Source organism: Belonocnema kinseyi, chromosome 2, assembly GCF_010883055.1.
Source record: "Belonocnema kinseyi isolate 2016_QV_RU_SX_M_011 chromosome 2, B_treatae_v1, whole genome shotgun sequence".
Lineage (NCBI taxonomy): Eukaryota > Metazoa > Arthropoda > Insecta > Hymenoptera > Cynipidae > Belonocnema > Belonocnema kinseyi.
Window position 1 is genome coordinate 166,411,396 of NC_046658.1, and position 25,113 is coordinate 166,436,508.

The 25,113-nt window shown below is 22.6% G+C and overlaps 1 protein-coding gene across 1 annotated transcript; it reads left to right on the forward strand.

The window, feature by feature from the left end:
• Positions 1–559: 559 nt before the first annotated feature.
• LOC117168239 (tRNA-dihydrouridine(20) synthase [NAD(P)+]-like) lies at positions 560–25,103 on the forward strand. The gene is made up of 4 exons (XM_033353729.1): positions 560–856; positions 5,616–6,375; positions 17,854–18,195; positions 24,831–25,103. Exons 1-4 carry the CDS (start codon positions 688–690, stop codon positions 24,937–24,939), a joined length of 1,380 nt encoding a protein of 459 aa, XP_033209620.1. The 5' UTR covers positions 560–687; the 3' UTR covers positions 24,940–25,103.
• Positions 25,104–25,113: the final 10 nt, after the last annotated feature.

The following is a 25,113-nucleotide window of genomic DNA, read 5'->3' on the forward strand; positions in this document are numbered from 1 at the left end:
CTTTTTAAAACTCCCTCTTCGCTCGCACTACTCTTTTCTCTTTTTCACTCGCACATGCATCTTTTTACTCTTTCACCCAATCATAGCACATCATTAACATACCTAAACATGCGTCATTCCCACTCTTTTTTATGATTCACAAATCGAACCCCTCTAGTTCTCCATGGTTGTGCCGTGTTTGAACTCACCATCTCAATATCAATTCTGAGAAACCCAAGATGAAAATATGTCGCCCAAGAAGCCGCTATCGCTAGTTAAATTAAACATACGCAAATATTCGGCGCCAAATAATATCTTTGTTGGTTCGTTCTTTGATCGCTAGCATTAGATTTCTTTTATTCGATACCTTAGTATATACCTAACATCCGGACTTCGCCTTATCTTAAGACTAAACATGATTAATACTGACATACAATAATTATTTCTTAACTTATGCGTTTGTATTATTTGTATATTTCCTTTTTCCCGCGATTTTCTTTTGCCATCTAGTGACGAAAGAGCGAGCCTATAGTCGCTCGTAATACGCAGTAGCTTGAGGCGACCTCATTAGCATCAAAGGACAAGGCATGCGTTCATATGATCAAAGATGACAATCTGACATAGCTCTGTTTGACGATTTGACATTTTAAGAATTTTACAGATTCTGTTTATGTGATCTAACAACTGTTTGAAGTGGTTTAAATAAAAATGGAAACCGAAGAAAGACTCAATTATGTAGATAAACTGATATTAGCACCCATGGTACGAATTGGAACTCTTCCAACACGTCTTCTTGCCTTGGAGTATGGGGCTGACATAGTTTATACCGAGGAATTAATCGACTGGAAATTACTTCGATCCATCCGCCGAGAAAATGGTAATTAAATCTTATAAGATATTTAATTTTACAAATTTTGCTTTTAAAAGATCCATAATTTAAACCCGGAATCTCCAAGAAAGCTTCCTAACCTCAAAATGACACCGCTTTTATTTTTAAAAACATTCTCCATATTAATCATTTCTTTTCGAAATTACTTTGCTTTCAAATTAAAAATCGTATTTTTAATACTAGGTACGGACCATCTCTAATTGTTGGACTACTCAATAATTTCATAAGCTTCTAAACTTTCATTTTTAGTTATCAGTTCAGTTTACAGAAGTAAATATTATTATAAAATAAATAATGAAAAATATTTTGGTTGAAATTCTGTTTCTTTCTTGACTGAAAAGTCTTTCTATATTGAAAATTCAACTATTTTGTTGGAAATGACCTTTTCTTTTTGAAAATTCATTTTTTTTATTGAAAGGTGATCTGTTTTGTTTAAAATTCATCTTTTTTTAGTTGAAAATTCAACTACTTGTTATGAAGTTGAAATATTTTCTTACAAATGTATTTGTTTTGATGAAGTTTGGACTTTTTTTGATCTTTATTGTTAAAAATGCGTCTTTTTCGTCTATAGTTAATCTTCTTGGCGAAAATTTCATCTATTTGTTGGCAAATTCAAGAATTTGTTAAAAAGTTTGTTTTTTGCTGGAAAACTCAAAAATTTGGTTAAAATTTTGTTTTTTTCTTGAATGAAAAATCTTTTTCGATAGAAAATTTAACTTTTTGGCTGAACATTTCATGTATTTTTTTTTTAATTCGTCTTCTTTGGAAAAAATTAATTTTCTTAGTTTAAAATTCGTTCTTTTCAACTACTTCAACTTCAACTCTTTTTTATTCAAAATAAAAAAAAGTTTGTTTGAAATATTAACTATTACAATTTTTGTTGAGAATTCATTTTATTTTATTGCAAATGTTAATATTTGGTTCAAAATTTAATTATTTAATATAATAAACAATTTTGTTGAAAATCTTCTTTCGGCGAAAACTATTTTTTTTCTGAAAATTTGTCTTCTTAATTTAAAGGTTAATGTTTTTTAGTAGAAATATTTTATCTTTTTGGATGAAAGTGCAAATGTTTTATTTAAAATTTTAATATTTCCTAAAAAATTCACTTTTTGTTTAAAATTCTTATCTTTGTGTGTTGAAATTCAACTTTTTTTTTGTAAAATTTATCTTTTTGATTGAAAAATTCGCCTGTTTTAGAAATATTTTCATTCATCTTGGAAAAAATGCAACTGTTTGATACGAAATTCAACTCTCTTTTTTTTCAAGTTTGTTTTTTATTTTAACCTTTTTTAGCAGAAATTACAGCTTTTTGGATAAAATGTAACTGTTTGTATGAAAAATCAACAATTTCATTCAAAAGTCCACTGTTTTGTTGAAAATTTAACGATTTCGTAAAAAATTTACTTGTTGCAAATGCAAATTTCATCTGTTTTTGATAAGAATGCAACTATTCGATTGGGAATTCAACTATTTTGTTAAAAATTCATCCTTTGGTAGAGAATTCATTTATTTTGTTTAAAAAATTCATCCTTTTTGGTTTAAAAAAAATCGTTTTGGACTGAAAATTCAATTTTTTTCGTAGAAACTTATTTTTTGTTTAAAAAATGAATATTTAGATCTTGAAAAGTCAATTGGAATCATTTTTGGATAAAAACTCATTTTTTTCAAGAATTTTTTTTTGTAATAAAAATTTATCTGTTTTGAGAGAAATTTTATGTTTTTTGAATAAGAATCCAACTATTTGGTAGAGAATTGAACAATTTTATTCAAAATTCATCCTTTTTGTTTAAAAAAATTCGTCGTTTTGGATAGAAAATTCAATTTTTTTCGTTGAAACTTATTTTTGGTTAAAAAATGCATATTTTGATCTTGAAAAGTCACCTGGAATCTTTCTTGGATGAAAATTCAACCATTTTTTTTGTTGAAATTTTTTTTTTTATTAAAAAATCCATCTGGTTTATTATAAATTTCTTTTTTTTCATGAAAATGCAACTTTCTAGTAAAAATTATTCTTTTCTTGAGTATTCAACTATTTTGTTCGACAGATTTGATTATGAATCCTTAACTAAAAAAAAAAACATAATTTTTAACAAGTAGTTCATCTTCTGAACGAATAATTTAATTTTCTACTAGATTTTTTAATTTTAGACCCGAAAATACAAATTTTATACAAAACAGTGGAATTTTTAACATGAAAGTTAATTTTGAACAAAAAGATTAATTTTCTACCAAAAAAAAGCAACAAAATTTTAATGAAATTCGTTAATTTTCTACCAAAAATAAGATTATTACACACGCGGAGACTCATATTTTGTCAATGAAAAAAAAGAGAAAACCTTTTTATTCTTAGGAAATGAGAATTTTCTACAAATAAGTTTAATTTTCAACAAGAAAAGTTCATTTTTTTAACCAGTTAGTTCATTTTTTAGTTGAATCAATTAATTTTTAATATAAATGTGCATTTTCAACAAAAAATGTTCTAATTTATATTTCAATCCAAAAAAAATTAAATTTAAAATAAAAAAACCAGGTAAATTTAACCAATAAAGACGAATTTTCAACAAAATATATATGAATTATCTATTAAAAATGATAAATCTTTTACCAAAAAATGAAATAGCACGATTTCCGTTTAAAAATATTAATTTTTAACCAAATGCGATTCATTTTTTAATTAAATCAAATAATTTTTAACATAAAAAAATGAATTTTCTACTAAAAATGAGAAGTTTTCAACCAAAAAATGAAATAGCTAAATTTCCGTTTTGAAAAATTCATTTTTAATCAAAAGCGAAATCAATTTGCAACAAAATATTTGAATTTTCTACCAAAGAAATATATTTTCGACTAAAATTATGAATCCTTAACTAAAAAAAAATGTTAACAAATAATTCATTTTCCGAACAAATAATTTAGTTTTTTACTAGATTGTTGAATTTCAGAACCGAAAATACGAATTCTCTACAAAACAGTGGAATTTTTAATGAAATGCGTGCATTTTCTACCAAAAATTATAAATTTTTTACCAAAAGTAATATTATTATATTGGGAATGGTGAGTACCATTTCGCCACCTGGTGCCGAAAACTGGAACTAGAAAAAGTAGATACGATTTTAAAGATGTATTTTAATTTTCGGATAAAAGTGTTTTTAAGATTTTTTTGTGAAGTTTGAAACAATGGTTGAATAAAAAAAACAAATCTTTATTGAAAACAAATCGTGTTATATAGAATTTTCATCTTATACAGTAAAAAAAAAACACATTTTTGTCAAAAATATTTTTGAGCAAAAAAACAATAATTGTTTTTCTTGTTACACTGAAAGGATGGATTTTCTATCCAAAAATACGAGAGTTTAATAAATCAGTTGAAATTTTTATAACAAAGATTACTTTTTAAGAAAATTGATGAATTTTCAACCAAATAGTAGAATTTCTAATCAAGAGATGAATTTGTAGCCAAAAGGTAATTTTTTAGGATATAGTTGAATTTACCACCCACAAAGACGATTTTTCAAGGAAAAGAGAAATTTCAATCCAAAAAGGATGAATTTTGAGCCAAATAATAGATTTTTGGAACCAAAAGATAAATTTTCAACCAAAAAATATTAATTTTCTACAAAGGTATAAATTTTTGACCAAAAACGATTACTTTTTAACATTAGACTTTAATTTTCAAAATTAAAGACTTTTTTAACAAAATATTTGAATTTGCGGTTAAAAAAAAGAACATTTTTTCAGCAAAAAGAATGGTTAATTTTATTTTTTAACCAAAAAATAAACTTACAACTAAAATTATGAATCTTTAACGAAAAAAAATGAAATTTGAAAAAATTCGTTCAACTTTCAACCAAGTAGTGGAATTTTGAATCAATCATTTTTTTGGTTCAAAATTCTACTTTCTGGTTACAAATTCTACTATTTAGTTAAAGACTTAATTATTTTGTTGAAAATTAAAGTTTAAAATTAAAGACTTTAATTTTCAACAAAATAATTAAATCTTTAACTAAATAGTAGAATTTTTAACCAAAAAATGATTTATTAAAAATTCCACTACTTGGTTGAAAGTTGAACGAATTTTTTCAAATTTCATTTTTTTTCGTTAAAGTTTCATCATTTTAGTTGTAAGTTCGTTTTTTGATTAAAAAATAAAATTAACCATTCATTTTGTTGAAAAAATGTTTGTGTTTTTTTGACTGCAAATTCAAATATTTTGTTGAAAAAGTCAATTGATTAATTATAAATAAACTTTTTCGTTGTTATTTTATGTTTTGGTTTTAAAATTGAATTATTTCATAGAGAATTAGGCTTTTTGGCTTGAAAATTAAACAATCTGTTTTTTGTTTTAAATTAAAATTTTGTTGTGGAAATATTAACTATAACATTTTTGATAAACGTTCATATTTTTTGTTAAAAATTCAACTTCTTAGTTGAACATTTATCCATTTTGGTTGAGGATTAGACTATTGTATTGAAAATTAATAAGTGTATAAAATTCAACTTTTTTTGTAGAAAATTCGTTTTTATTGCTGTTTTTTTTTAATTGAAAATTAGTTTTGAGTGGAAATGTAAAGACTCGATTTTTCAGGGTTGCCGTTTTAATAGAAGAAAAAAGTTTCCGATCATCTCCCGGTTTAGAAAAAATTACATCGTGTTTGTTTGTCTTGTTTAACATTTTTTCTTTTTATCACCTATTCTCCTTTTTTGACGACAATAGGTACTGTGATTGCTGTCTTTATTTTTTTAGACGTTTTAGGAACTGTCGACTTTATCGACAGAACCGACGGAACAATCGTTTTTCGAACCTGTCCTCGCGAAAGAAAACACGTCGTCATCCAAATTGGAACATGCGACTCAACGCGAGCCCTAAAAGTGGGTAAAATGGTGGAAAACGATGTTGCCGGGATCGACGTTAACATGGGTTGTCCGAAGCGTTTTTCCATTCTCGGCGGTATGGGCGCTGCTCTCTTAGAAAAGCCGGAAAAGGCGAAAGAAATTTTAAAAACCCTAGTCGATGGATTAAAGATACCCGTTACCTGCAAAATACGCGTTTTGCCGACCTTGGAAAAAACTTTAGAACTTTGTGACACTCTCGCATCCACCGGAATCTCAGCGATAACTGTGCATGGTAGAACGAGAGATGAGCGACCTCAGCATCCAAATCGGAACGATATGATCAAGAAAATTGCTGAACATCTCTCCATTCCCGTTATTGCCAATGGAGGTTCCCGGGAAATTGAGAAACGAGCGGATATTTTTAATTTTAAAAGGGAAACCGGATGTAGCAGTGTAATGATTGCGAGAACTGCCGAATGGAATTGTTCGATTTTTCGGAAAAAAGGCTTACTCCCTATGGAGGAAGTGATTAAATCTTATCTGAAACTTGCAGTCGATTTTGATAATGCGCCGACAAATTCGAAATATTGTGTGCAGAATATTCTTCGGGATCTTCAGGATTCGCCTCTTGGAAGGAGATTTCTGGACACCCAGACACTCGAGCAAATTTGGTATGAATTTTTAAATACTCTCGGTTTTTTTTTTTTTTTTTTAGATTTGTATTTATTTGTTTTAACGAACTGTAGATATTTATAATTGAATAGAAATAAATTAAATTTGATGCAAACAAAAATTAATTAGTAGAGCAATTTTTTTAGTATTGAGAGTTCTTGAAATTTTGGAAATCTATTTTATGAGTAATAGTTTTAAATTTAAACCTGAAAAAAAGAATTGAGAGCTTTTGAAATTTAATGAAATATGTATTGAACTATTTTTAATTGAAAAGATTCAAATTAAAGCAATTTTAGATTAGGTAAAATTTTAAAAAGAACAATATTTGTAATGAAATTAAAAGAAATTAAATAAGATACAAAAAAGACATTAAGATTTTTAAAAAAATTTAATTTAAAAAATTGTGTTCGTTTAGAAAATTTTTATAAAGAATTATTCGAAATCAATTTTTATTTCCCAATATTAAGAATTTAAACAACATAGAAATCCATTGTTAAACAAATTTTTTAATATGAAACGTTCTTAATATTTCGGGAACATAATTTATAAGCATTAGTTTCAAATTTAAACCTGAAAGAGTCCGGAAATTTTTATTGTTATTTCTGTTTTGAATTAATAATTATAATTAAACAAATTTTTTAAATTTTCGAAACATTTTGTAATTAATATCTAGTTCCTGATTTAAAGCTTTTGAAATTTAGAAAAACATGTATTGAACTACTTTTAATTGAAAACATTCCAAATGAAGCAATTTTAAATAAAGTAAACTTTTAAATAGATTAATATTTTCAATGAAATTAAATGAAATACAAAAAAGACATTAAAGTTTTTAAAAAAATTTAATTTAAAAAATTGTGTGCGTTTAGAAAATTTTTATAAAGAATTATTCGAAATCAATTTTTATTTCCCAATATTAAGAATTTAAACAACATAGAAATCCATTGTTAAACAAATTTTTTAATACGAAACGTTCTTAATATTTCGGGAACATAATTTATAAGTAATAGTGTCAAATTTAAACCTGAATAAGTCCCAGAATTTAGAAAAAGCCTGGGAATTTTGATTGTTATTTCGGATTTTGAATTAATAATAATTATTAAACAAATTTTTTAAATTTTTGAAGCATATTTTGTAATTAATATATACTTTCTGATTTAAAGCTTTTGAAATTTAATAAAATATGTATTGAACTATTTTTAATTGAAAAGATTCCAATTGAAGCAATTTTAGATTAGGTAAAATTTTAAAAAGAACAAAATTTTGAATGAAATTAAAAGAAATTAAATAAGATACAAAAAAGACATTAAAATTAAAAAAAAAAATTTAATCAAAAAAATTGTGTTCGTTTAGAAAATTTTTATAAAGAATTATTCGAAATCAATTTTTATTTCCCAATATTAAGAATTTAAACAACATAGAAATCCATTGTTAAACAAATTTTTAATACGAAACGTTCTTAATATTTCGGGAACATAATTTATAAGTAATAGTTTCAAATTTAAACCTGAAAAAGTCCCGGAATTTAAAAAAAGCCTGGGAATTTTTATTGTTATTTCGGATTTTGAATTAATAATAATTATTAAACAAATTTTTTTAATTTTCGAAACATATTTTGTAATTAATATATAGTTTCTAGATTTTAAAATTTAATAAAAATTATTAATTTTAAAAGAATTAATGAAAAAATAAATAATGAAAGTCAAGTGGAGACCAGATTTAGATCCTAAAATAAAAAATATTTTGTTGTTTTAGAAAATTTTTATAAAGAATTATTCTAAATCAATTTTTATTTCCCAATATTAAAAATGTAAACAACATAAAAATTAATTATTAAATAAATTATTTAATACTAAGCGTTCTTAATATATTGCGAACATAATTTATAATTAAAGTTTTTAAATTTAAATCAGCGTAAGTCCTAGAGTTTTGAAAACGAGTCTGGTAATTTTGATTGCCATTTCTTTAAAAAAAATTTAATAATTATTAAAGAAATTTTTTAATTTTAAAAGTTTCTAAATTTTTGAAAACAATTTATAATTATTAGTTTTTAATCTGAAGCGTATAACATTTAAAAAATATGTTTTGCACGATTTTTAAATTATGACGTTTCAAATCAAGCAATTTTAGATTAGCTAAAATTAAGAGAGAAAAATTCAAATTAAATTTTTTTTAGATTGAAAATTAAATAATCAATTTATGAATAATAGTTTCAGAATTAAACCTAGAAATGTCATGAAATTTGGAAAAAGATCCTGGAAATGTGTATTGTCATTTATTTTTATATTTCTAATAATTATTATATACATTTTTAATAATCTTTTTTTTTAATTTGTAAACCTAATAAGTAATTAATACGAGTAGTTTCAAATTTAAAGCGTTAAAATTTCTTCAAAATAATTTAAATTAAATTAATTAATTTTTTGATTAGTTAAAATTTGATGAAAAGAACAATATTTCGAATGAAATGAAAAGGAATTAAATAAAATGCAAAAAGATGTACATCTAACATTTTAATTTTTCAACAAAAAAGACGATTTTTCAATAAAATACGTGAATTTTCTACTTGAAATTATAAATTTTTAACTAAATTTGTAATAGTTAAATTTTTATTAGAAAAAAAAATTATTCTTAACCAAAATCGATACGAATCGTCAACTTTATAATATTTAAATATATTTCAAAAAATTTATTGACGTTTCTTTTATTGGCGTAGTGTTTCAAAGATTTGAAATTGTTTTACGAAATTAACCCTGAATTCTTTTAAATTTATTTAATTCTAATTAAGTCAATGGATTTTTTTAAATTAATTTTTTGAATTTAATTATTCCCTTAAAATATTTAAAGGGATTTCAAAAGATTTTAAGCGATTTGAAGTATTTTAGGTAATTAAAAACAAATTACAAAGCAATTTTTAAATGGTTTCACAAGAAGTGAGAGATTTTTAGGTTGTGCCGGGAAACCGTGAAATGACAGTGATTTTTTTTTTACCGGGAATTTTACAAATTTGTAGAAGAAAAATTTGTCCATGTTCGATTTCAACAGTTTTTAAGTAATTAATTGAATTTTCATGCTTTTCAATTACACTATTATTTAACTTACAATGCTTAATTTAAAAAACTTTTATTTTTACGCTTACATTTTGAATTTAAAGAATTTTTAAATGCTTTTTTAAAGACTTGAACAAATAAAAAATAAAAGCCTTTAATGTTGAAAATTTTTGGTAATAATGATTTTTATTTATATTTATAAATGAAGACATTTTTAAAATTAATCTGTACTTTAAGTAATAAAAAATGAATAAAAACAATTTTTAATCAGTTCAAAATTTAAGCATTTTCAGATTTTAACGTTAAAACTTAAACGGCTACAATTTGAAAGTTCTTGTTATTAAACAAATGTGAACGTGTGACTCAAATTTTATAAATTATTTTCAACTTAAAAATAACTTCATAATAATATATTCTTAATTAAGGGATTTTATTAAATTTAAACTATTTAATTTTCAACCCATTCAATTAGAAATTTTTATTTAAGACAAGTTAATTGAAATCAAATATTTATAAGTAAAAAATATTTAACTGAATTGTTTGACATAGAAAACCTGAAATCATTAAAATTTCGAAATTGCTTAATTTGTGAGTGAAATTTTTAAATTTTGATGTATAATTTACAAATAAACTTTTTTGAGAAAAAATTTGAGTAATGTTGAAGGATATTTAGGAGTTTTCAATAGATGTAAAATTATCATGCAAATTTTAGAAAGTTTATTACAAATTTTCTAGAATCTTTTTTGAAAATTTTGTTTAAATCTTTGAAAAACTTTTTAAATATTCTCTTAAAATAATTTCTCAAAATGAAAAATTATTTTAAATTTTTCTAGGAATCTTAAGAATTTTAACTTCAATTGTTATTTATACATCCAAATTGTAAAGACATTTTCTAAAATTTTCAGGATTTTCTGAAAATTGTAGAAAAAAATTCAATTCATTTTGACAGATATTTACAAGTTCTGAAAAAATTTCAAAAATAAGTTTAAATTTAAAACTAATTTTAAACAACTTCTAGATTTCTCAAGATTTTGAAATAAAATTTTAAAACTTTCCAAGGATGTTTACAATTTTTCTTCAATTTTCCAATATTTGATGTTTCTAGCTTAAAATTCCTTAAAATTATATCATTTTGAAAATTTTAAAGTTTCACTTTGAGTGCTTTCAGTTTCAGCTCAGTTTTTATTACCTCAAGTGGAAATTTGCTTAGGTTTAGTGTTTCATTTTTTTAATTTCATTGACCGTGAAAAATGTTTGCGAATCGGGAAAACCCCGGGAAATGACCGGGGATTTATTTCATCGATTAAAACGGCCACCCTGGTTTTTGTAGGATTTCAAAAATTTGAAGAGATTTTAAATTATTTTCTGAAATTTTATTTAAAGTTCGTCGTGAATTCTTATGAATTTTTTATGAATTCTTTTAAATTCTAATAATTTCAATAAATTTTTCTCAGTTCAATTGCTTGATTTTTAATTAATTCCATCGAATTCTTCTCATTTCCCTCAAATTGTTCTGAATCCACTCAAATGTTACTCAAATAAATTGATTTATCAATTTAAAAAATTTCAATTCATTTAAATTCTTTTGAATCGTTTTGTAGTCATGAATCGCATTTACAATTTTTTTATTTGCTCTAGAATTCTGTTAAATTCTTTGGAATTCTATTGAATTTTTTTAATTCACTCTAATTTTTCTAAATTTATTTGATTCTACTCATGTTAATTGATTTTTCTTTCATATTTTTAAATTGTTTTCAATTCGATTGATTTATTTCTAAATTCAGCTTCATTTTTTGTGAGTTTCATAGAATTCTTCTCATTTCCCTTAAATTATTCTAAATTTTCTCGAATGATACTGAAATAAATGGATTTTTAAAATTTGTTTAACTCATTAAATTCATTTAAATTCTGTTGAATTTTTTATCGACATCAATCATTTTTTTGGGTTAGGAGCTAGCAAGATTTCTAAGATTTTAAGTTGTTTGAAAATGTTTCGCTCTGAATTCTTAATTAATGTTTAAAAGTTTTTATTTAATTGATCCTAAAGTTCTTGAAACTCACCTTGAATTCTCAGGCATTTCAGCAGCGAATTTTTTCGGGAGCTTACTTAATTTTTTAAATTGCAATATAAATATAATATAATTCTTTTTTTTTTTTTAATTATTTTTTTAACTGAAAATTTAACCAATCCAGTTAAGCATTAATCGTTTTAGTTTAAATTTTATCCATTTTATTTAAAATGTTAATATTAAAATGGAATATTTTTGGATATTGCTTTATATTTGATTTCAACTGTGTTTTAAATGATTAGCTAAATTGTTACAGTTTTCAATTATGATATAATTCAGTTTAGAATGCGTAATTCGTAAATTTTTCACTTGAAAAATATTCTATTTTAATTTTTAAGCGTACATTGTTACTTAAAGAATTTTGAAATCGAGTTTTAAAGACTTAAAAAAATAAAAATTAGAAAGGTTTGAAACAGAGGGCTTAGGATAAAAAAAAACATTATTAGTCGATAAAATTTGAATATAAATTAATTAGTCATTTTTAAATTGAACTGTATTTTAAGTATTTAAAAGTAAATAATAATTGATTTTCCAAGACGATTCGGAATCAGTTCATAATTTTATAATTTCCAGATTAAATCTTTAAAAATTAAACTGTTTAAATTTGAAAGTCTTATTAGTTAGACAAATGTAAACACCCGATTGAAACTTTATAAACTATTTTTAATTTTAAAATAACTTTAAAAATTTCAAATATTGTTTCAGTTTAGAATATTCCATTTTTAAACCAGTCAATTTGAAATTTTTTAATTAAGAAAAATAAAAATATTTATAATTTAGAAATATCTGACTGTTTATTTAAAATCCGTATTTAAAAATAAAATACACAAAACTAAACAAAAAACTAAACTTCCAGCGCTCCAATTTTAATTACTCTATTTTAAAAAATTAAACTTGTTACCCAAAATTTTGAATTGTTATGTATAAATAATAATTTAACAGCTACTATCCTTAGAAAAAATTCGAATAAGTTCAAGAAATATTTCGAAATTTAAAAAAATTCAAACCTAATTAAATATCTGAAATGATTTAAAATAATTTCGAAGATTTTTAAGAATTGTGCAGGGCTTTAAAAGAATAGAACACATTTCCTTAAAATTCATAGGAACATTCAAATGATTTTTTATTTTTAACAATTAATATAAGAGAATCTTCAAAATGATTTAGAAAGATTTACGAAACTATGAAAAATGAATGTGGAAAATTTGAAGCAATTTTTTTGTTAATTTGGAATAATTTTTTAAACAAATTTAGGAAAAATGCGAATAATTTTAAAAGAGATTTAGAAGTTCTTAAAAAGTTTCAAAAATAATTTAATATTTGAAAAATGTAAAACAACATTCAGGTTTTTCAAGATTTTGAAATAAAATTTTAAAGTGTTTTAAAAAGAGTGTTCAGTTTATAACAAAATATTTAATTTTTCAATTTCTAATGTTTCTAAATTAAAATTCCCTAAAATATTATAATTTTGAAAAATTTTTAATTTATTGATTGATTCTTTCATTTAGAGCATTGAAAATGATAACGTGGATTTATATTTTTGGGTCTGATAAAATGTATAAAATTCCCGGTCGATAAATAAATTAATTAATGAAAACGGCAATCCTAAAATAAAATAAAAAGGTGCCGAAAAAGCATTTCAATTACATGTCAGATAACAATGTTTTATCAGCCATTGTTGAAATTCAATTTATTTAGAGTTAAAGTAGGTTATTTATATATAACAATTCAATAATTTGATTGACAAATAAAATTATTTAAAATAGTGGAATTAAAATTGTAACGTTCAAAGTTTAATTTTTTGTTTAGTTTTGTGTATTTCATTTGTAATTACGGATTTTAAATGAAAGTTAAAAATAATTTATAGAGTTTAAATCTGGAAATTCTAAAAATATTTACCGATTCCGAATCGTCTTGTAAAATCAATTATTATTTACTTTTTAATACTTAAAGTACAGTTCAACTTAAAAATGCTTAATTAATTTATATTCAAATTTTATCGACTAACAATGTTTTTTTATCCTAAACCATCTATTTCAAACCTTTCTAATTTTCAATTGCTTTTAGTCTTTAAAATTACATTTTTAAATTCTTTAAATAAAAATGTACGCCTAAAAATTAAAATAGAACATTTTCAAAGGGAAAGATTTTCGAATTACGCATTCTAAACAGAATGATATGATAATTTAAAACTATAACAATTTAGCTGATTATTTAAAACACGGTTGACTTCAAAGCTGCACAGATTTATTTTCTAAAAATTTGTAAAATTTCCGGTCCAAAAATAAGTGCACTGTCATTTCCCCATTTTTAAAAATAAAAATGGTCATTGATTAAAGTTCTCACACTTTTTTTTAATTTCATATAAATATATCCCTAAAAATCCAAAATTTAAATTTTGAAAAAAAAGCACAACCACGACTATTTTATTTTCTTGCGAAAAATACGGACATCCTATGTAAGAATAATATTCTGTGAAAAAAACTTTTGTAATGTCCTTTATTTGTTGTTTCTTTTTAATCGAAAATTATAATTGAAAACTCGTCGTTTTTGTTAGAGATTAATTTTCTTGGTTAGAAATTTAATTATTCTAGTTAATGATACAAAATTTTATTTAAAAATTCATGTTCTTTGTTGAAAATGTATCCTTTTTGTTTAAAATTCAGTTCTTCCAATTGAAGATTCAGAATTTTAGTGGAAAATTCATTAGTTAAGTTGAACATTAATTTTTTTAACTGGAAAATTAACGATTCTATTTTTTCTTGACAATTTATCTTATTTAGGTGAAAATTAATGTATTTTGGTTTGAAATTCTTTTTGGTTTAAAATTCAACTTTTCCAGTTGAAATTTAATAAATTTTATTTTTGTTTTCATCGCTTTGTTTCAAAATTTAACTATTTTTTTTTAAATAATTTATTTTCATCGATTCAATTTTTATTTGACAATTTATATTTTTCGTTGAAAATTCATGTATTTTGTTTAAAATCGATCTTCATTTTATAGAAATTAATATTCTTTGTTAAAAATTCATATTTTTGGTTGAATATTAATCTTTTTAGTTCTAAATTCTACTATTTGGTTGAAAATTTGTATTTTTTATTTGAAAATTAAAAAATTTTCTAGTATTTTGTTAGAAAATCATCTTTTGTGATAGAGAATAAAACTTCTTCTTTCAAAATTCATATTTTTGGTTGAAAATTAAATTATTCTATTCATTATTTTATTTAAAAATTCATGATTTTGTTTAAAAATGTAACTATTTTTTTTCCTTTATTTTTTCACTGAAAATTTATTTATTCAATGTTTGGTTGACAAATTTTTTTTTCGTTGAAAATTCATTTATATTGTTTAATGAATATTCCATCCTTTTAGTTGAAAATTTGTCTTTTGTGGTAGAAATTAATCTTCGTGGTTGATGATTCAACTATACCAGTTGAATTTGAAAATTATTTTTATTAGCTGAAAATTTATCCATTTATTCCTTTTTTTTTGTAGATATTATTGTAGAAATTAATTTTGTTAAAAATAAATCTTCTTGATTATAAATTCAAATATTCATTATTTAATTGAAAATTCATCCTTTTGGTTTACTTGGTTAAAAATTCATCTTTATGGTTAAAAATTAAGTTATTCTAGTTAAAAATTCATGAGTTTTTTGAAAATGTCACTATTTTTTTTTAATTAATTTTTTTTTGTTGAAAATTAATTATTTTTTTTTACAGAAAATTTATCTATCCAATTTTTGATCAACATTTATGTTATAGGTTGAAAATTTATACCTAATTTTTGTTTAAAATTCAACTATTCCAAATGAAGATTCATTATTTTAGTTGAAAATCCAAAGTTAAGTTGAAAATTAATTTTTTTTAACTGAAAATTTAACTATTCCGTTTTTAGTTTACAATGTATCCTCGTTAGTTGATAATTGATGTATTTTGTTAAAAATTAATTTTCTTTGTTGAAAATTTTAATATTCCAGTTAAAAACTCATCATTTTAATTGAAAATTCATACTTTTTGTTTAAAAAGTAACTATTTTAATTGAATATTCCATAATTTTAGTTGGAAATTCGTCTTTTCTGGTAGAAATTAAACTTCTTGGTTGAAAATTCATCATAAAATTCAACAATTCCATTTCAAGTTTCATCAATTTTATTTGAAAATCCATCACTTTATTCGAAAATGTAACTATTTTTTTGAAAATTATTTTTTCAGCTGAAAATTTTTCCATCTAATTTTTGGCTGACAGTTTATATTTTTATTTGAAAATTCTTTCATTTTTTTGTATTAATTATTATAGAAATTAATTTTTTTTAATTAATCTTCATAGTTATAATTTTAAATATAAATTATTTATTTGAAATTGATCCTTTTTGTTTAACATGTAACTATTTTGATTGAATATTCCATCATTGTAGCTAAAAATGCATCTCTTTGGTTGGGCATCAATTTTGGCAACTAAAAAATAAACTATTCCATTTTTGATTGAAAAAAAATTTTAATTGAAAATTTGTAGTTTTTGTTAGAATATAATTTACTTTGTAAAAAATTCATCGTTTTGGTTGAAAATTAAATTATTTTTGTTAAAATTTTTTTTTTTTTTTTGAAAATTGGTATGTTTGGGTAAAAATTAATTATCTTGATCGTAAACTAATCTTTTTGGTTCAAAATTTAAATATTCCGATTGAAGACTTTATTTTAGTTGAAAATTATTCATCCTTTTTGTTGAACTTGTAACTAAAAATGTAACTATTTCATTTTTGGTTGAAAAATTATATTTTCAAGTGAAAATTCATATTTTTGGTTAGAAAATAATTTACTTCGTTGAAAATTAATTTTCTTCGTTGAAAATTAAAGTATTCTAGTTCAAAATTTCATCATTTAATTTGACAATGTAACTGTTTGTTTTAAATTAATTTTTTTGGTTGAAAATTAATTTTATTAACTGAAAATTTAACTATTCCATTTACGGTTGACGATTTGTCTTAATTAGTTAAAAATTAATGCATTTTGTTTAAAATTCGTATTTTGTTTATCTGTTTGGTTAAATTTCAATTATTCTAACAAAGGATTGATATATTTTAGTGAAAAATACATCTTTTTTAAGAAAAAAAAAGATTTTTGAATCTGATCGTATAGAACTATCCCCTTTTTTATTGCATCAGCTAGACACTTGATAATTTTATCAAGGACATTAAAAAATAAAATTATTTTTAATTCCTCTTGTCTGCAAATATTAAAATCAAACTCGAATCTTCTTATAAATACGTGTACTTATTATAATTTATGTACTTTCCCGAGTCCCATAAAAATCCCCTATTTTCTATGAATTCGAGTTTTAAGGGCATGTGACAGAGCTAAATACCTATATTACCAACCACAGTTTTTCAGTTCACTGAATTTTTTTTTTTAACCTAAGAACTTTTTTTTTAAATAAAATATCGAACTGAAACTTTGTGAAATGTACTAGAGTAAAATAAAGTACGTTTAGGTACTGCATTTTAGTAGGAACTTCACTGAAAATTATTTCATCTTTTTTCTGAACCTCAACATTTTTTGAACGTTCGAACTTTTTTTATACATAAAATATCGGTCTCAAACTTTGAGAAATGCAAGAGCCGAAAGAAAACTACGTTTAAGTACAAAGCTTAACAATAAAAGATGCAAAAAAATATATTTTAACAATCAATTCCCACGGCATCAGTCGGTTGGAATTGATTGTTAAAATATATTTTTTTGCATCTTTTATTGTTAAGCTTTGTACTTAAACGTAGTTTTCTTTCGGCTCTTGCATTTCTCAAAGCTTGAGACCGATATTTTATGTATAAAAAAAGTTCGAACTTTCAAAAAATGTTGAGGTTCAGAGAAAAGATGAAATAATTTTCAGTGAAGTTCCTTACCAAAATGCAGTACCTAAACGTACTTTATTGTACTCTAATACATTTCCCAAAGTTTCAGCTCAATATTTTATTTACAAAAAAAGTTCTTAGGTTCAAAAAAACATTCAGTGAACTGGAAAACTGTGGTCGGTAATATAGGTATTTAGCTGTGTCACATGCCCTTAAGGATTCAAAATTTGAACACCCATTCAATAAATGTATGCTTTTCAGAATCTCTATTATTAAATTTGAAGTAATTGATTAATAAATTATTTGTAATAATATAGATAAATTATATAGGTATGTGTTACATTTGGCAATAAAATTAGTTTTATTGTTTTATTTAAAAGAAAATGGCTTTGATGCTTCAATTTTTGTTTTAAAGCCAAAATTTAAGAAGGAAAATGACCATCAGGTCGTTTTAAAGTTCAATTTTTATTTTTTAAACTTAATTATGGGTATAAAATTATGAATTTGTTTAGCGAGGTTTTTGATATGGACGAATACTGTAGACAGAAAGCAAAAGAATACAGAGAAAAGGGATTGATGGGTCGATTCCAAGTTGAACCTGAGTCGTTTGCGCTTGAAAATACGAATGGAAACGGATCTTGCAAGCGAAAAATGGAAGAGGAAGACGTCACTTATATTCGGTGTGCTTTTATCAGAAATAATTATCCGAATGATATAGAACTGCCAAAGACGAGGCTACTCAAGTGGACAAAGGAAAATAGGAAAAAAATGCCTGCTTATGAAACTCAAAATGCTGACAAACTTTTTCGATCCGTGGTCCTCGTCGATGGAAGGAAATTCGGTTCTTTATTTTGGTGAGATGATTATGTTTTTTTTTAAATCCTCTTTTTCCTATTTTTATAAAAAATCATTGCTATTTGGTTGATAATAAATATATGGTTTTTTGAAAAATCATCGTTTTTGGTAAAAAATTATTTTTCTTGGTTGAAAATTGATCATTTTTCGTTAAAAATTTAACTGTTTTGTTGGAATTCTACTCTTTTATATTTCAAGTAAAATTTTTGTTGTTCAAAAACCAACTGCTGCTTTGTAAAAAAAAATCAGTTTTTGGTTGAAGTGCACCTTTGGCTGATAATTTTTGTCTTTTCGGCTGAGAATTTTTTTCTTTTTTTAGTTGTAAAAGCAATTATTTCATTTTTTTGTTAAAAATGGACATTTTTAATTTAAAATTAATCTTTTATAGTTGAAAATATATCTAGTCGGTTGAGAATTCATATATTTCGTTGAAAATTTCTTATTTTTTGGTAGAAAATTATTCTTCTTGTCGAAAATGTATCATTTTTTTTGAAAAATCAACTGCTACTTTATAAAAAATTCCCTTTTTTGGTTGAAGGTTCATAACTGGCTGAAAATTCGTGTCTTTTCGGTTGAGAATTATTTTTTTTTTAGTTGTAAAAGCAATTTTTTCATTTATTGTTAAAAATTGACATTTTTAATATAAAATTAATCTTTTCTATTTGAAATTATTATTCTTCTTGGTTGAAAATTTATCCTTTTTCGTTCAAAATGAAATTTTTGTTTAAAATTAATATGTTTTAGTTGAATTCTACTGTTTTATATTTCAAATTAAATTTTTGTTGTTGAAAAATCAACTATTACTTTGTTAAAAATGTAATTGTTTTGTAGAAGATTTATTTTTTAGGTTGGAAATTTAGTATAAAATTAAACTATTTAATTAAAAATTAACACTTTTGTTAACAATTTATATTTTTCGGGCTTATAATTTAAATGTTTCATCATTTAGTTAAAAATTAATACCTTTCGTTGAAAATTTGACTATTTGGTTGATAATAAATATATGTTTTTTTGAAAAATCATCATTTTTGGTAGAAAATTATTTTTCTTGGTTGAAAATTGATCATTTTTCGTTAAAAATATAACTGTTTTGTTGGAATTCTACTCTTTTATATTTCAACTAAAATTTTTGTTGTTCAAAAACCAACTGCTGCTTTGTAAAAAAATCAGTTTTTTGGTTGAAGATTTGTACCTTTGGCTGAAAATTTTTGTATTTTCGGTTGAGAATTAATTTTTTTCTTTTTTTAGTTGTAAAATCAATTATTTCATTTTTTTGTTAAAAATGGACATTTTTAATTTAAAATTAATCTTTTATAGTTGAAAATATATCTACTCGGTTGAGAATTCATATATTTCGTTGAAAATTTCTTATTTTTTGGTAGAAAATTATTCTTCTTGGTCGAAAATGTATAATTTTTTTTTGAAAAATCAACTGCTACTTTATAAAAAATTCCCTTTTTTGGTTGAAGGTTCATAAGTGGCTGAAAATTCGTGTCTTTTCGGTTGAGAATTATTTTTTTTTTTAGTTGTAAAAGCAATTATTTCATTTTTTTGTTAAAAATGGACATTTTTAATTTAAAATTAATCTTTTCTATTTGAAATTATTATTCTTCTTGGTTGAAAATTTATCCTTTTTCGTTCAAAATGAAATTTTTGTTTAAAATTAATATGTTTTAGTTGAATTCTACTGTTTTATATTTCAAATTATATTAAACTACACAAATATTAAACTATTTAATTAAAAATTAACACTTTTGTTAAAAATATATATTTTTCGGGCTTATAATTTAAATGTTTCATCATTTTAGTTAAAAATTAATACCTTTCGTTGAAAATTCGACTATTTGGTTGATAATAAATATATGTTTTTTGGAAAAATGATCGTTTTTGGTAGAAAATTATTTTTCTTGGTTGAAAATTGATCATTTTTCGTTAAAAATATAACTGTTTTGTTGGAATTCTACTCTTTTATATTTCAAGTAAAATTTTTGTTTTTCAAAAACCAACTGCTGCTTTGTAAAAAAAAACAGTTTTTTGGTTGAAGTGTACCTTTGGCTGAAAATTTTTGTCTTTTCGGCTGAGAATTAATTTTTTTCTTTTTTTAGTTGTAAAAGCAATTATTTCATTTTTTTGTTAAAAATGGACATTTTTAATTTAAAAATAATCCTTTAATGTTGAAAATATATCTACTCGGTTGAGAATTCATATATTTCGTTGAAAATTTCTTATTTTTTGGTAGAAAATTATTCTTCTTGGTCGAAAATGTATCATTTTTTGTTAGAAATATAACTGTTTTGTTTCAGATTGATCTATTTTGGTTTTTTTTATTTTTTATTTTGGTTATTTTTCTTGTTGAAAAATCAACTGCTACTTTATAAAAAATTCCCTTTTTTGGTTGAAGGTTCATAAGTGGCTGAAAATTCGTGTCTTTTCAGTTGAGAATTATTTTTTTTATTTGTAAAAGCAATTACTTCATTTTTTGTTAAAAATTCACATTTTTAATATAAAATTAATCTTTTCTAGTTGAAATTATTATTATTCTTCGTTGAAAATTCGTCCTTTTTCGTTCAAAACGAAATTTTTGTTTAAAATTAATATGTTTTAGTTGAATTCTACTGTTTTATATTTCAAATTAAATTTTTGTTGTTGAAAAATCAACTACTACTTTGTTAAAAATTTAATGGTTTTGTAGAAAATTCGTATTTTACTTGAAAATTCAACAATTTAGTTGAAAATCCATACCTTTGATTGAAAATTGATATTTTTAATTAAAAATTCATTTTTTCTAGTCGAAAATTCAAACATTTAGTTGATAATAAATATATTCCGTTAAAAATTCTTCTTTTTTGTTAGAAAATTATTTTTCTTGATCGAAAATTTATCCTTTTTCGTTAAAAATATAACTGTTTTGTTTGAATTTTACTGTTTTATATTTTAAATAAAATTTTTGTTGAAAAATTAACTGCTGCTTTGTAAAAAAATTCAGTTTTTTTGGTTAAAGATTTATACCTTTGGCTGTAAATTCTTGTCTTTTCGGTTGAGAATTAATTTTTTTTAGTTGAAATAGGAATTATTTCATTTTTTTGCTAAAAATGGATATTTTTAATTAAAAATTAATATTTTATAGTTGAAAATTCATCTATTTGGTTGAGAATTGATATATTTCGTTGAAAATATCTTGTTTTTTGGTAGAAAATTATTCGTCGCTTGTTGAAAAGTGATCCTTTTTCGTTAAAAATGTAACTTTCGCTTAAAATTTGTATGTTTTATTAGAATTCTATTGTTTTATATTATAAATTAAATTTCTGTTGTTGAAAAACCAACTACTACATTGTTAAACATTGAATGGTTTTGTAGAAAATTCGTTTTTTTACTTGGGAATTCAGCAATTTAGATGAAAATTTATACCTTTCATGGAAAATTGAACTATTTAGTTAAAAATTCTTTTCTTTTTGATTGAAAATTGATATTTTTAATTAAAAATTAATTTTTTTTAGTTGAAGATGCATAACTTTGGCTGAAAATTCTTGCCTTTTCGGTTGAGAATTAATTTTTATTTTAGTTGTAAAAGCAATTATTTCATGTTTGGTTGAAAATTGATCCTTTTTCGTTTAAAATGTAATTTTTGCTTAAAATTAAGATTTTTTAGTTGAATTCTATTATTTGATATTTCAAAATAAATATTAGTTGTTGAAAAATCTATTACTACTTTGTTAAACGTTTAATGGTTTTGTAGAAAATTCTTTTTTGACTTGGAAATTCGCGAATTTAGTGGAAAATTAAACTATTGAATTAAAAATTAACTTTTTTGTTAAAAATGCATATTTTTCGTGCTTTCTATTGAAACGTTTCATCATTTTTCGTTGAAAAATCATACTTTTGGTTGTAAACTTAACTATTTCTTGGGAATTTTTTTTTCTCTTTGGTTGCGAATGAATTTTTTTGAACTGAAAAAGTTGTTCCATTTTTTGTTGAAAATTGATATTTTTAATTAAAAATTAATCTTTTCTTGTTGAAAATTCAACTTTTTGGTTGAGAAATTCATATATTTCGTTGAAAATTCATGTTTTTTGTTAGATAATTATTTTTCTTGAAAACTTTATTTGAAACTTAACGATTTTGTTGAAAATAATATTTTTTTTTAATTGAAAATTTATTTTTTCGAACTGAAAAAATAATTCTTTTTATTTTTGAACGAAAATTGATATTTTTACTTAAAAATTAATCTTTTCTAGTTGAAGATTCAACTATTTGATTGAGAGTTAATATATTTGATTGAAAATTCATGTTTTTTTTGGTAGAAAATTATTTTTCTGTGTTAAAAATTCATATTTTTGAGGTGGATCATTCAAGTGTTTCATCATTTTAGTTAAATATTCATACCTTGGTTGTAAATTTAATTATTTCGTTTGAAAATTCTTTTCTTTTTGGTTAGAATTAATTTTTTGAAAATGAAAAAATTAAAATTGAGTCTTTACTTTGGAAAAAATTCAGTTTTTTTATTGAAGTGTCATCGTTTTAGTTGAAAGTTCAACTCTTTTGTAGAAAATTTCTCATTTGGCTTAGAAATTCATTAATTTAGCAAAAGAAAAATGAAACTATTTATTTGAAATTTAATGATTTTGTTGAAAATTCTTTTTTTTTTCAATTGAAACTTAATTCTTTTGAACTGAAAAAGTAATTATTTTTATTTTTGAACGAATATTGATATTTTAATTAAAAATTAATCTTTTCCAGTTGAAGATTCAACTATTTGGATGAAAATTAATATATTCGATTGAAAATTCATATTTTTGAGATTGATCATTCAAATTATTCATCATATTAGTTAAATATTCATACCTTTGGTTGTGAATGTAACTATTTTGTTGAAAATTCGTATGTTTTTGGTTAGAATTAATTTTTTTTTTTTAATGAAAAAATAATTCCATTTTTCGTTGAAAATTGAGATAGTTAATTAAAAATAGATTTTTTCTACTAGAAGATTCAACTTTTTGGTTGAAAAATTCAAATATTTCTTTGAAAATTTATTTTTTTTTGTTAGATAATTATTTTTCTTGAAAATTGTTTAATTGAAATTTAACTTTTTTATTTGAAAATTAAGGTTTTTTGGTTGAATTCAACTGTTCTATATTTCAAATTTAATTTTTGTTTAAATCAACTACTATTTTGGAAAAACTTCAGTTTTTTGGTTAAATATTCACTATTTTTATTTAAAATTGACTTCTGGTTGAAAAGGTAACTCCTTTGTTTAAAATAAATTCATCTTTTTTTATACAATTCAGCTGTTTGATGGAAAATCTGTTTTTGTTTTGTTTTGTTAAAAATTAGATTTTTAACAAAAAATGTGAGCATTCTATTTTTGATTAAAAATTTATCTTTTTTCGATGAAAATTAATATTTATTATTGTAAATTAATCTGTTTTGCATAATATGTTGGTTAAAAATCAATTTCTTTGACGCAAAACTAAACTGTTCCATTTTTGGTTGAATTTGTTTGTTTCAAAGTTCAAAACATAACAATTTGAATGAAAATAGTTCTTTTTTAATTGAATATTCAAGTACTTTGTTGAAAATCCACGTATTTTGTTAAAAAATTGATTTTCTTGGTAGAAAATTATTTTTTTCCTCAAAGGTTAATCTTCTTGTTTAAAAATTCTTCTTTTTGGTTAAAAATTAAAGTATTCCCTTTAAAAACTCATCATTTTAGTTGAAAATTCATCTTTGAGGTTGAAAATAAAATTATTCTTTTTAAAATTAAACTCTTTTGTTAAAAAATTAGCTGCTTTGATTGTAAAGTTTTTAATTCTTTGAAGTTTTTTTGACTGAAATTTTTGTTAAACTGTGAATTTAATTATTATTCCAGTGGAATATTTCATAATTTTACTTAAAAATTCATCTCTGGTTGAACATTCATTTTTTGCCTAAACTTTAAAGGTCAAAAATTCAGTTAAAAATATCATCTCTCTGGTTTAAAATTCAACTATTCTAGTTACATAGTGACAATTTTATTTTAAAACGGAAAACTTTGTTTAAAAATGTGATTATTTTTTTGGTTAAAAGTAATTTTTTATTTGACAATTTATCTTTTCAGTAAAAATTGACTTTTTATGTTTGAAAATTTAACTGTTTCAGTTGAAGATTCATTGTTTTAGTTGAAAACTCATATTTTTGGTTTAAAATTAATTTTTCATACTAAAAATGATAATATTCTCTTTTCGGTTAAAAATTATCATTTTTTTATTTTGAAATTCAACTATTTGTTGGAAAATTGGTCTTCTTTAATTAACAATTCCACTATTTCGTTAAAAATCCATGTATTTTGTTGAAGAATTGTATTTTCTATTAGAAAACTAATCTTTTTATTTGAAAATTAATCTTCTTGATTAAAAATTCTTCTTTTTGGTTAAAAATTTGTTTTGTTTTGTTGTTGAAAAATTAATTTTTTCAACTGAAAATCTAACTATTCCTTTTTTTGTGTAAAAAATTGATATTTTTTAGTGGAAATTGAAGTCTTTTTTTATAACTGATTTATTTTTAAATTGTAGTGACTTTTTTACAAAATGATTTCTTTAAATTTGTTTATTTCTTATTTAACTACTTTTTGAAAATTTTGAAAATAAATTTTTTTTAGGGAGAAGAACAAAAAGTTTGCCGAGCAAGGAGCTGCTTTGGTTTGCCTTTGTTCTTTGGGCGTGATCGAGCTGGAAACTTTAATCAAAAATGGAAGCATACACGCGTGATAGTTAGAATTTTAATACTGAAAAAAGTGTAAGTTCTTTTTTTCAGTGCGAATTTTACAAAACAATCGTATTGTATATTTTTGTTTTATTCGCCGAAACTTATTTTTTAAATTATATAATTCAATGACCTGTACATATACGATATGAATGTGAATATATAATTTTAAAATTGAT